At 42.8% G+C, this 12,793-nt stretch overlaps 1 protein-coding gene across 2 annotated transcripts; it reads right to left on the bottom strand.

Annotated features, from left to right (window-relative positions):
* Nucleotides 1–672: 672 nt before the first annotated feature.
* Nucleotides 673–3,146, bottom strand: tmem177 (transmembrane protein 177). Of its 2 annotated transcripts, none has more exons than XM_071341723.1 (2): nucleotides 2,992–3,146; nucleotides 673–2,121 (listed from the first exon to the last, which is right to left on the bottom strand). In XM_071341723.1, exon 2 carries the CDS (start codon nucleotides 2,080–2,082, stop codon nucleotides 1,150–1,152), a length of 933 nt encoding a protein of 310 aa, XP_071197824.1. In that variant the 5' UTR covers nucleotides 2,083–2,121; nucleotides 2,992–3,146; the 3' UTR covers nucleotides 673–1,149. The 2 variants fall into 2 exon arrangements, with proteins under 2 accessions (XP_071197824.1, XP_071197825.1); XM_071341724.1 differs by lacking the exon at nucleotides 2,992–3,146 and adding an exon at nucleotides 2,675–2,697.
* Nucleotides 3,147–12,793: the final 9,647 nt, after the last annotated feature.

Genomic DNA, 12,793 nt, shown 5'->3' with positions numbered 1-12,793 from the left:
TTTAAAAGATAAATGCTATTTGCATGTGATTTTTTTAAACTATGAATTGTAGAGTATCTATTGTCACAAATTAGTGGTACCCCATGTCATCTCCACCCAGTCTGTGGGTACCATTGGTGGTAGCCCAGTACAGTGCTGTAATTAGTTTCTGTGGAGAACGGCCCAATCACATTTCCATGGAAGTTGGGTGGAGAATTGTCATTTTCCTAAACAAGTTTTCCGTTGCATAAAATGATTGGAGTTTTTTGTAATCACAAACACAGGCATTCGTATATAGCCCATGAGAGCCTCACTATCAAAGCTAAAAAGACGCTGTCAATTGCTGTGACTAGTGTGGATTTTGTTCTGGCTCTATGATTTAGACCGAGATAAAGTGCCATTGAGATGCACCTTCATTTGACAATGCTATTAGTCTCTAGGTTCAGTTTTGCTCTGCAGTAGTCACTCTGTCACAACGTTAATTATTTGGTTCTTTTTGTAGAACGCCACAGGGCTTCAGACGTGTGAGATGTGATTAAAAAACTAGATTAAGTTTCCAATTTCATATGCAGACAACTGCTAAATGTGGAGACTCGGGAGATTAAGATCTGTATCACCAAGCAAATTGCTTTAAAAAGATGGGTTCATTAAAACCAAACTGATTCTTGATTCCCTTCACGCACACACACTCTCTCTCACACAATAGCCAAAGGCTATTTATTTGTTGTGGTTAAACATTCACAACAATTTCATCTCACACAAGTCAGCTGCACACGTTTAAACATTATAACATACATTTTGTCAAATTGGTAATGTTATGAAATATTTGTATTGTGCCTTGCCCTGATGTATTTTACAACACAAAAGTGCAGGTTCACCATGTAGACCAATTTTAGGCAAATTTGTGCTCAAATTGAGGTCACTGATAAAAGAAACGATAGTATCAAGGTCAAGTATAACTGTCATTATTCAGGCAATGTTACATGTGGTTGAAATGTCCTTTTTCCTCACAGTAATTGTGATTTCATAAATAATACCTGCTGGAAAACTAGCACAAACAGCAGTGGGCTTCTAGTCTCGTGTCAGACTTTACAAGTAGCTGGCCAGAGGTCAAAGCTCACGTGATATTTGGTTCTTGGTGCGGAGATTACTGGGCTTCCAATGTCCTTTTTAGGCCTTCTCTTCCTTGAGTAGGCCCACAATGCCGTCCCTCCTGGAGGTGTAAGGAGCGTGCTTCAGTCTTAGCAGGTGAGCAGGGAACAGGTTGCCACTGGGCGCGTACATCTCCTCCCCCTTCTGGCCCATCAGCGAACGTAGCGTCTTGTTCCGGGAGAGGATCTTGTTGTAGAACTCCACCCCTCCCTTGGCATAGATCTTGGACAGGCCTGCAGCACGGCGGTCTGATTTGTAGTCCAGCCATTGGCTGACAGCGTCGGAAGTCAGGAAGTAAGACACAGCGCCAAGGCCGAGCGCCACTACATTCACTACGCCCCTGAAGATCACAGGCCCAGTGTGGAGCCTGAAGATCTGCTTCAGGGTCACCGAGTAGACCATCACTCCGGCCAAGCAGAATGGAGCTACAGCCGCATTCAGCACAGGCCCGCCCACCTCAAGACGAGCTACCTCCCTCGCCACGGCAAACTTCTGAGCCTCTGGGGAGAACACTAGAGCATCTTTCAGGGCCGTGCCGATAACACTGTCCCACTCCACCTTCTCGCCATTGATGAGTATGGTGCGGTTGGTGATGCCAGCCGGGTCGTCCAGCGTGCTGTTGAAGTTGGCAGGGATGCCAATCTGGGCACCGGAGGGAAGCCAGGGTACGCCAGCCCCAACAGGGTGGAAGCCAAACGACGCGAAGGCACTATAACCATCAGGGGCGCCCACATCAGAATCCTTCAGCACCTGTTTGAAGACACTCTCCAGCTTCTCAGAAAGGCTGGCTGGTTCACCTTTGTTCCAGGCCTGATACAGCTTCCTATAAGTGTTCTCTGGGAATAAGTGGTAGAACATTTGGGCCGCAAACACCCCACTGCACCCAGCGATGAGCAGCGGCGTCCGGTACTTCTGTACCATCACGGCATACTTCAGAAAAGGAGACGCCATGGTCGTAATCTGTTAGACACAGACTTCAGAGGGATGGATCTGCAGAAACAGAATTATAACGTTAATGGTTTTATATCTGACAAAGCAGGTTTGACCTGACTGAATGAGTTGTGACAAAATACTGTCGGTGAATAGGCCTACTCTTGTTTTAGGAATAACAAATATATACTCTCCAGTGTTTCCCCTAGGAATTTTTCCCCAGCAGTGGTGGCAAGGGTGGGGGGTTAAATGAATATAGGGAAAACAATGCTCTCTGTGAGAAGTTGGGGAACCATGAGGACTGAACTGTTTTTATTCTACTGTGATTGCATACAACACATTCTCATAGCGATGTGTTGAGAATGTATGGGGTCCTAGAATTCATCCAGACCACCTGTACTTGACAACAGTGCATAGTGTAATAAAGGCGGCAGGTAACCTAGCGGTTAAGAGCCAGTAATCGATAGGTCGCTGGTTCAAATCCCACAGCAGACTAATGTATAGGCCGTCATTGTAAATAAGAATTTGTCCTTAACTGACTTGCCTAGTTAAATAAAAAGTTACACAGTTGAACAATTGGTCGATGTGCCCTTGAGCAAAGTACTTAGCCAACCTTAATCGCTCTGGATAAACGCGTCTGCTGAAAATGTAACAAGAAAGTCACACACTAATGTTCCAATTGGCAAATATGTTATCCTGTTGGTCAAATCCAAAATGCAATGGAGACGTGTGCAACTAGAAGCAAGATTATTATGTTAGCTGGCTGGCTAACGTTAGTTGGTTAGCATAACCAGCACAGCCATCTCAATAAAATAACGATAGCTGTGCATGACTGCCAGGCAAGTGAAGCAATACTAACACTAACAGCTTGAAAACACACACTGAACCAACAGGTAATGTTGCGTTTCATAAAACGTTTGAATAACTCACATGCCATGGACATCTATGTAAGGGCAACTGGACTAAAAGGGTCGTCACTAATTACCACAGCCACAAAGTCATACACCCCGCCTATTTCTACAATTTCACTTCTTAAAATGTATTTTAAACCTAACCTTAACCCTAAACTCAACCACGCTGCTAACCTTAAATTAACACAAAAAAGCTAATTTTATTTTTCATAAATTTGTAAGATATAGACATTTTGACTTTGTTGCTGTGCTATATAGTGGAAACCGGTTATTACGACTGCAACAACGCCGTAAAGCAACTGTTATTACGACCGTTTTACGTTAATGTCTAGTCACTATGTTAATCAGTGACAAGCGCGTCAATCTGTTTACGCTGTAAGAATATCAAACACTGCATAGTGGGTTAAAATAGTGTATTTTTAATGCATTCATGTTTGGCTATCGTAGTCTGCTGGAATAGTTTCATATACGTGTCACGCTATTCACTTGACCACAAGGGGGCATACTCTACTTTACCGCTGCTTCAAATATGTACAAAGCAAAGGTACAGTATCAGCTTATTAGACCTCTGAAGGAAGGAGGCATTTGTAAAGTGTTCTAATATAGGGGCTATTTTACCGCTGCTTGAAATAAGTGCAAAGCAAAGGCACAGTATCAGCCTATTAGATATCACCGAAGGAAGGAGGGAGGCATTTGTAAAGTGTTCTAATAGGGGCTGTTATAAATAACACATATTACTATATTTAGTGTGTGTGTGTGTGTGTGTGTGTGTGTGTGTGTGTGTGTGTGTGTGTCACAGAGAAAATGCAAAAACCCCTGTCACAATGATATCAAAGTTCCATCCGCTCTATTTGTCTCCCATTTTCAAAGTCATAGGCTGATATGAATCATTTAGCTTTCCAGGCTCCCATATCACTGTTGTTCCCTGTTCTCCTCCAGACTGTTGCTGGAGCTGCCTGTCGCTGTGGGCGTGATGGGTAGAGAATGCTTGATTACCAACCGGCTCTTTTCTCTTTTTTTTCCTGGGGATTTACCAACGTAATGCATCTGGGTAATTACAGTGTGCATAGCACACTTCTCATGCATTATTACTGCCAGACGCACATTGATCAGTGTAGGAATGTGTGTTCACACCCTGAGCTGTAATGATGTGCTCAATAAATGTCCAAAATGTCTGCGAGCTGTTATGAAATGTTTATGGTGTTGTTGGAGTATGCAGGAGATGCAAATTAAATGTAACTAGGTGGATGTGATGCAAGGAACGTACATTACTTAGTCGGCACATTCGCTATACTTACGCAACATTTTCTGTGACAAAACCATCAGTAAACCTAGAGTTGAAAATGTAATGGAAACCCATTTAACTTGTATTTTTTATTCGCTACATGGGAATTTGACCCCAAAAGTTATTATCTGCACTACGTATGTATGCACAGACTATCTGCAACAAGTACATTTGATGGAAGCACAACTCTGATGGGAACATGCACAAGGGTTTCCCTTAGCCTAGGCTAATTGCGGCATTTGGCCAATAAAAAAATGAAAAGCCAATAAATAAAATTGTAGCAAGCCAAATTGTTCAGGAGAGACTGTCTATCATAGCTTATACCCAGAATTCGTGCTTCAGCACAATTCTCTCATGCCTTGCGAGCACGTGAGCCTCCAGTTTAGGACAGAGCAAGCGAGAGAGGAGCCTTTGCCTAGGCCACTGTTGATTGTGAAGATGGAAGCTTTTTTCATTGAATTAAAACAGAAGTTAGAGTAAAAAGAGCAGGCCTGTATTGAAAAGCCTATAAGGGGAATTTAGTATGTTTTAATATTGTAGTGGGTGATGAGAAGAACGTTGGCATTACCAAATTCCAGGCTACTGTGCAATTTTGGAACTTACATTTATTTATAATTATTTGTTAAATCATTATTATTATTGTATATCATTGTTATTATTGTAAGACTATTTATTAATCAAACCCAGATTTTTAAATATGCAAAACCTGTTTTGTTTAATTCTGTTGAGACATTTCATTGGCTAAATTAAATTTGATCTGTCTTTTTAATTGTGTGCTCCATATTTAGTTTAAGATGGGTGATTAGTAGGTCTGTATAAATAATATTAGCCTATTTCGGTCACTTGTTGGGTAGGGTAGGCAGTTGCCTTTGATGGTAACTGCTACAATATAACCTGTTCAGAACTTTTGTGAAGGTTTAAACCATATTTAATTCTGTTGAGCCATTCTCTTTGTCCAATTTAAGTTCCAACTGTAATGCTGTTTTCCACAATATAATAGCTTGCTCATAAATAACCTTACTTTTGATATTACCATAATAAAGTTTAGAAACGTTTGTCAATGTGTGGTGTGGCTATTATTTAGCTTTAGCTACTGCAAGCCTATGATACTGTCTAAACACTGAACAAAAATCTAAATGCAACATGTAAAGTGTTGGTCCCATGTTTCATGAGCTGAAATTAAAGATCCCAGAAATCTTCCATACACACAAAAAGCTTATACCTCTCAACTTTTGTGCACAAATTTGTTTACATCATTTCTCCTTTGACAAGAGAATCCATCCACCTGACAGGTGTGGCAATAAAAGGCCACTCTAAAATGTGCAGTTTTGTCACACAACACAATGCCATAGACGTCTCAAGTTTTGAGGGAGCGTGCAATTGGCATGCTGACTGCAGGAATGTCCACCAGAGCTTTTGCCAGAGAATTGAATGTTAATTTCTCTACCATAAGCTGCCTCCAATGTAATTTTAGAGAAAGTACATTCAACCGGCCTCACAACCGCAGACCACATGTAACCACGGCAGAACAGGACATCCACATCCGGCTTCTTCACCTGCGGGATCGTCTGAGACCAGCCAGCCAGACAGCAGATGAAACGGTGGAGTATTTATGTCTGTGATAAAGCCCCTTTGTGGGGAAAAACTAATCCATGGCTGCGCACCTGCCCATTCATCATTCATGTGAAATCCAAAGATTAGGGCCCAATTTATTTATTTCAATTGACTGATTTCCTTATCTGAACTGTAACTCAGTAAAATTGTTGCATTTTGCATTTACATTTTTGTTCAGTATAGATAATAATTGTACATGAAGTACAATTGATGGGACTTGCTTTAACACTTTAAAAGTATTTTTGTGGTAGTGGTAGATGTTTAAAAAGTTTTACTTTACTATTTAAAGCAAAGCAGTTTTAAAGTATGTATGGTTTAGAAAAACATTATAGTAGTGATAGTGTCTGCAGTAGTAATGGTGGTGACTGGTTATAGTTGAAAAAGTAAGTAGATGAAAAGCCTGAACATATGAAAGTCGAATGTTGTATCTAGTATGAACGGTTTAAGAGTTACTGTTGGTGTATTATTTTATGCAAATGTATGCTAATTCATATAGTGATAGTCTATTTAAAAAAAATATGAATTTGACGTTAGGATAGAGTGAACATGTGAAATTTGCTTTGGTGTCTTTAGCTTGAAGGGTTCAATAATTAATGTTGATGAGTTATTTTACACAAATGTATATAGTTATAGTTGATCAAAGTTTTTTAAATCATTTAAAAGTTAGGATAAATTGATTATGTGAAAGTTGGTTTGGTGTATCTAGCTTGAACGGTTCAAGAGTTACAATTATTGTTCGTAGGTATTATACTGTAGGCTAATATGTTCACATTTAAGTAGTTATAATTTAGAGCGCAGACCAGAGTTAGTGTGAGGCAGAGCTAGCTAGCAACGCCCAGGGCTAGAGCTGGACCAGAGCTAGTGCAGACCAGAGCAGTAGTTGTGGTCGCAGTAGTTGTGGTAACAGTAGTGATCAGTAGTTGTGTGGTTGTGGTCAGCAATTGTGGTGGTCAGTAGTTATGGTGATTAGATGTGGTCAGAAGTTATGTGGTTTTGGTCACTAGATGTGGTCAGCAGTTGTCAGCAGTTGTATGGTTGTGGTCAGAAGTTGTGTGGTTGTGGTCAGTAGTTGTGTGGTCAGAAGTTTTGTGGTTGTGGTCAGTAGTGGTGTGGTTGTGGGCAACAACGACGAGACGGCCTACAGGGAGGAGGTGAGGGCCCTCGGAGTGTGGTGTCAGGAAAATATGGTGATGATCGTGGACTTCAGGAAACAGCGGAAGGAGCACCCCCCTATCCACATCGACGGGACAGTGGTGGAGAAGGTGGAACGTTTTAAGTTCCTCGGCGTACACATCACAGACAAACTGAAATGGTCCACCCACACAGACAGCGTGGTGAAGAAGGTGCAACAGCGCCTCTTCAACCTCAGGAGGCTGAAGAAATTTGGATTGTCACCAAAAACACTCACAAACTTTTACAGATGCACAATCGAGAGCATCATGTCGGGCTGTATCACCGCCTGGTACGGCAACTGCTCCGCCCACAACCGTAAGGCTCTCCAGAGGGTAGTGAGGTCTGCACAACGCATCAACGGGGGCAAACTACCTGCCCTCCAGGACACCTACATCACCCGATGTCACAGGAAGGCCAAAAAGATCATCAAGGACAACAACCCCCCGAGCCACTGCCTGTTCACCCCACTATCATCCAGAAGGCGAGGTCAGTACAGGTGCATCAAAGCTGGGACCGAGAGACTGAAAAACAGGCCATCAGACTGTTAAACAGCCATCACTAACATTGAGTGGCTGCGGCCAACATACTGACTCAAATGTCTAGCCACACTAATAAAATGTATCACTAGTCACTTTGAACAATGGCACTTTATATAATGTTTACATACCCTACATTACTCATCTCATATGTATATACTGTACTCTATACCATCTACCGCATCTTGCCTATGTCGTTCGGCTTTCGCTCATCCATATATTTATATGTACATATTCTTATTCATTCCTTTACACTTGTGTGTAAAAGGTAGTTGTTGTGAAATTGTTAGATTACTTGTTAGATATTACTGCATGGTCGGAACTAGAAGCACAAGCATTTCGCTACACTCGCATTAACATCTGCTCACCATGTGTATGTGACCAATACAATTTGATTTGATTTGGTTCTGGTCAGTAGTTGTGTGGTTGCGGTCAATCATTGTGGTCAGTAGTTGTGGTCAGTAGTTGTGTTGTGGTCTGTAGTTGTGTGGTTCATTTGTTGTGGGGTTAATATTTGTGTGGTTGTGGTCAGTAATAGTGGTCACTGTCTTCACCCATGTCATAATTTTTGCACTCTGTGAGTGTGAGTATCCATAACAACGGCTCCGTTCAGGCTGCTCAATGATTACACGGAGAGCTGTTAATAGATGTTAGCTAGACACTTTTTGTCACTTTAAACTCTGTCAAACAGCTGTAACTTTGTATTGGTAGAGTTGGTAATCCACTCAATCCAATAAGATGATTACAGCCCTACTCCTCTATAGAGACAGGCAAACTAGCCAGTTAAGTTATTTAGATCACGGAGAATGATCCTGGAAAAGAAGGACAATGCTAGTAAGCATTAAAAATGTTCTCTTTATCATTCTAGGTCATCCAGATCGGGAAAGTATTTGAAATCTTAGCGCTAGCTGTTCAGTCTGAAACAGATTACCAAATCAAGGGAATTTGAAAAGCTATGAAGACATTCATTCCCGCGAGTCAAGCGTTGCTAGGCAAGTTGAGTGGTCAATAGTTCACAAATCATGGGGATTTGTCGAGCTATGAAGACTTCTCTCTCACCAAGCAAAGCGTTGCTAGGGAACAGTGACATTGGCAACACTGCTCTCCTATGGCTAAAGCAAGTGTGAAAAACATGCTAAAATACAGTGCTTTAATACCAAATAAATACCATACTCTGACCCACAAAACGTATTTGCTAGATTCATAATAGTGTTGTTAGACAAAGCTATAAAGTGACCTTAAAAATGTGATGTACAGGGCTCCGGGCAGCCGAGCGGAAATGGAGGAAAACTCGCCTCCCTGCGGACCTGGCATCCTTTCACTCCCTCCTCTCTACATTCTCCTCTTCTGTCTCTGCTGCTAAAGCCAATTTCTACCACTCTAAATTCCAAGCATCTGCCTCTAACCCTAGGAAGCTCTTTGCCACCTTCTCCTCCCTCCTGAATCCTCCTCCCCCTCCTCCCCCCTCCTCCCTCTCTGCTGATGACTTCGTCAACCATTTTGAAAAGAAGGTCGACGACATCCGATCCTCGTTTGCTAAGTCAAACGACACCGCTGGTTCTGCTCACACTGCCCTACCCTGTGCTTTGACCTCTTTCTCCCCTCTCTCTCCAGATGAAATCTCGCGTCTTGTGACGGCCGGCCGCCCAACAACCTGCCCGCTTGACCCTATCCCCTCCTCTCTTCTCCAGACCATTTCCGGAGACCTTCTCCCTTACCTCACCTCGCTCATCAACTCATCCTTGACCGCTGGCTACGTCCCTTCCGTCTTCAAGAGAGCGAGAGTTGCACCCCTTCTGAAAAAACCTACACTCGATCCCTCCGATGTCAACAACTACAGACCAGTATCCCTTCTTTCTTTTCTCTCCAAAACTCTTGAACGTGCCGTCCTTGGCCAGCTCTCCTGCTATCTCTCTCAGAATGACCTTCTTGATCCAAATCAGTCAGGTTTCAAGACTAGTCATTCAACTGAGACTGCTCTTCTCTGTGTCACGGAGGCGCTCCGCACTGCTAAAGCTAACTCTCTCTCCTCTGCTCTCATCCTTCTAGACCTATCGGCTGCCTTTGATACTGTGAACCATCAGATCCTCCTCTCCACCCTCTCCGAGCTGGGCATCTCCGGCGCGGCCCACGCTTGGATTGCGTCCTACCTGACAGGTCGCTCCTACCAGGTGGCGTGGCGAGAATCTGTCTCCGCACCACGTGCTCTCACCACTGGTGTCCCCCAGGGCTCTGTTCTAGGCCCTCTCCTATTCTCGCTATACACCAAGTCACTTGGCTCTGTCATATCCTCACATGGTCTCTCCTATCATTGCTATGCAGACGACACACAATTAATCTTCTCCTTTCCCCCCTCTGATAACCAGGTGGTGAATCGCATCTCTGCATGTCTGGCAGACATATCAGTGTGGATGACGGATCACCACCTCAAGCTGAACCTCGGCAAGACGGAGCTGCTCTTCCTCCCGGGGAAGGACTGCCCGTTCCATGATCTCGCCATCACGGTTGACAACTCCATTGTGTCCTCCTCCCAGAGTGCTAAGAACCTTGGCGTGATCCTGGACAACACCCTGTCGTTCTCAACTAACATCAAGGCGGTGACCCGTTCCTGTAGGTTCATGCTCTACAACATTCGCAGAGTACGACCCTGCCTCACGCAGGAAGCGGCGCAGGTCCTAATCCAGGCACTTGTCATCTCCCGTCTGGATTACTGCAACTCGCTGTTGGCTGGGCTCCCTGCCTGTGCCATTAAACCCCTACAACTCATCCAGAACGCCGCAGCCCGTCTGGTGTTCAACTTTCCCAAGTTCTCTCACGTCACCCCGCTCCTCCGCTCTCTCCACTGGCTTCCAGTTGAAGCTCGCATCCGCTACAAGACCATGGTGCTTGCCTACGGAGCTGTGAGGGGAACGGCACCTCCGTACCTTCAGGCTCTGATCAGGCCCTACACCCAAACAAGGGCACTGCGTTCATCCACCTCTGGCCTGCTCGCCTCCCTACCTCTGAGGAAGTACAGTTCCCGCTCAGCCCAGTCAAAACTGTTCGCTGCTCTGGCACCCCAATGGTGGAACAAACTCCCTCACGACGCCAGGTCAGCGGAGTCAATCACCACCTTCCGGAGACACCTGAAACCCCACCTCTTTAAGGAATACCTAGGATAGGATAAAGTAATCCTTCTAACCCCCCCCCCCCCCCTTAAAAGAGTTAGATGCACTATTGTAAAGTGGTTGTTCCACTGGATATCATAAGGTGAATGCACCAATTTGTAAGTCGCTCTGGATAAGAGCGTCTGCTAAATGACTTAAATGTAAATGTAATGTAGTTTTATTGGAATATGCAACTGTTGTTGGCAAATAATTAATCTGCTAACGTTAGCTTCTGACATGACTTACTGTGTCTAAAAAGAGAGCAGTTGATGGGTAACTAAAACAGATCTATCTACTGATAGATACAAGCTATTCCTAAAATGTATTCAGTTTTGAAAAGCAGAGAAGTAGAGGAAGATTTTGTACCCTCTAACTATTTGTCCAAATTGTTGGGGAAGTGGTCAAAACTGCAGTTGTTTGCAAAAAAGTTACAGAAAGGTTTGTTGATGCGTTTACAAAAATAGCTGTAACTTTTTATCAGAACATCATTTTATGTTCAAATGCAAGATTTGAGTAAGTTTTTGTCTATGTTGTTGCAAAGTGGTCAAAGTTGCTGATTTGTGTCAAAAGTTGCATTATTGCATTTACAGTGAATGGAAGTTTGAAGTGATGATGTCACAATTGGGCTTTTTAGAATCTTGAGGAAATCCCATACAAGGGGATGGAGGACAAAAGGTTTAATATATTAAAAAGTATAAAAGATATCAAAAAGTTGTATACAAGCAACTCAAGCGTTACCATTCTGAACGTTTTAAAGTTTGAGCGGCATTTCTATCTTAAACGGTGTAAGAGGAGTAGCGTGCTAAAGAAGAAGTAGACGAAGAAGAAGTAGTATGTCGAAGATGAAGCTGGTGCTTTTGCTTCACAAGCCCCACAATAAGAAGTATGTTGAAGATTGAAGCTGCTGCCTAAGCCCCACAATAAGAAGAAGAAGAAGAAGAAGAAGATTTAGAATTGGACGTTTGCTTCACAAGTCCTATTAATGATATATTTCGGGTGCTATTTGAATGGAATTGATGGAGAGAGTGAAAGACTATGACTGAGTGCTCGAGTGTGCACTGATTTAAAGCAACAATATTCAAGTGATATGCTGTTTTAAAACTCTACAGCTGAAAAAAAAGATATATAATCTTTACAATAAAAGAATAAGGTGACCCCCGAAAGCCAGATAGAGATGCGTAAATTAGACTGTACCATATGCTGCAGAAAATGTAGGGACCTCAATGGAAACAAGTCCCAGACTTTATTGTGCAATCCCGATCACTTTTTAAATGATTTGTGTATATATGTATTTTTTTCTACTGACAAATAAAATGAATCAATCAATCCAAGCTAGGAAGCTACAATTTGATGAATGGAAAGAGACCTCTGTTGCAAAACACCAAAATCAAGGAGCAACGGGCTGACTCCACATTATTTATTTTTTATTTTATTTTTATTTCACCTTTATTTAACCAGGTAGGCTTGTTGAGAACAAGTTCTCATTTACAACTGCGACCTGGCCAAGATAAAGCATAGCAGTGTGAACAACAACAACACAGAGTTACACATGGAGTAAACAATAAACAAGTCAATAACACAGTAGGAAAAAAACAAAATTAGTCTATATACATTGTGTGCAAAAGGCATGAGGTAGGCAATAAATAGGCCGTAGGAGCGAATAATTACAATTTAGCAGATTAACACTGGAGTGATAAATCATCAGATGATCATGAGCAAGTAGAGATACTGGTGTGCAAAAGAGCAGAAAAGTAAATAAATAAAAACAATAAGGGGATGAGGTAGGTAAATTGGGTGGGCTGTTTACAGATGGACTATGTACAGCTGCAGCGATCGGTTAGCTGCTCAGATAGCAGATGTTTAAAGTTGGTGAGGGAAATAAAAGTCTCCAACTTCAGCCATTTTTGCAATTCGTTCCAGTCACAGGCAGCAGAGAACTGGAAGGAAAGGCGGCCAAATAAGGTGTTGGCTTTTGGGATGATCAGTGAGATATACCTGCTGGAGCGCGTGCTACGGGTGGGTGTTGATATCGTGACCAGTGAACTGAGATAAGGCGGAGCTTTACCT

The sequence above is a fragment of the Salvelinus alpinus genome, chromosome 14, assembly GCF_045679555.1.
Source record: "Salvelinus alpinus chromosome 14, SLU_Salpinus.1, whole genome shotgun sequence".
Taxonomy (NCBI): Eukaryota; Metazoa; Chordata; class Actinopteri; order Salmoniformes; family Salmonidae; genus Salvelinus; species Salvelinus alpinus.
This window is presented reverse-complemented; position numbering and strand designations above follow the sequence as displayed.

Excerpts from the sequence above, each read along its gene's own strand:
- tmem177 (XM_071341723.1), bottom strand. The coding sequence starts at position 2,082 with ATGGCGTCTCCTTTTCTGAAGTATGCCGTGATGGTACAGAAGTACCGG.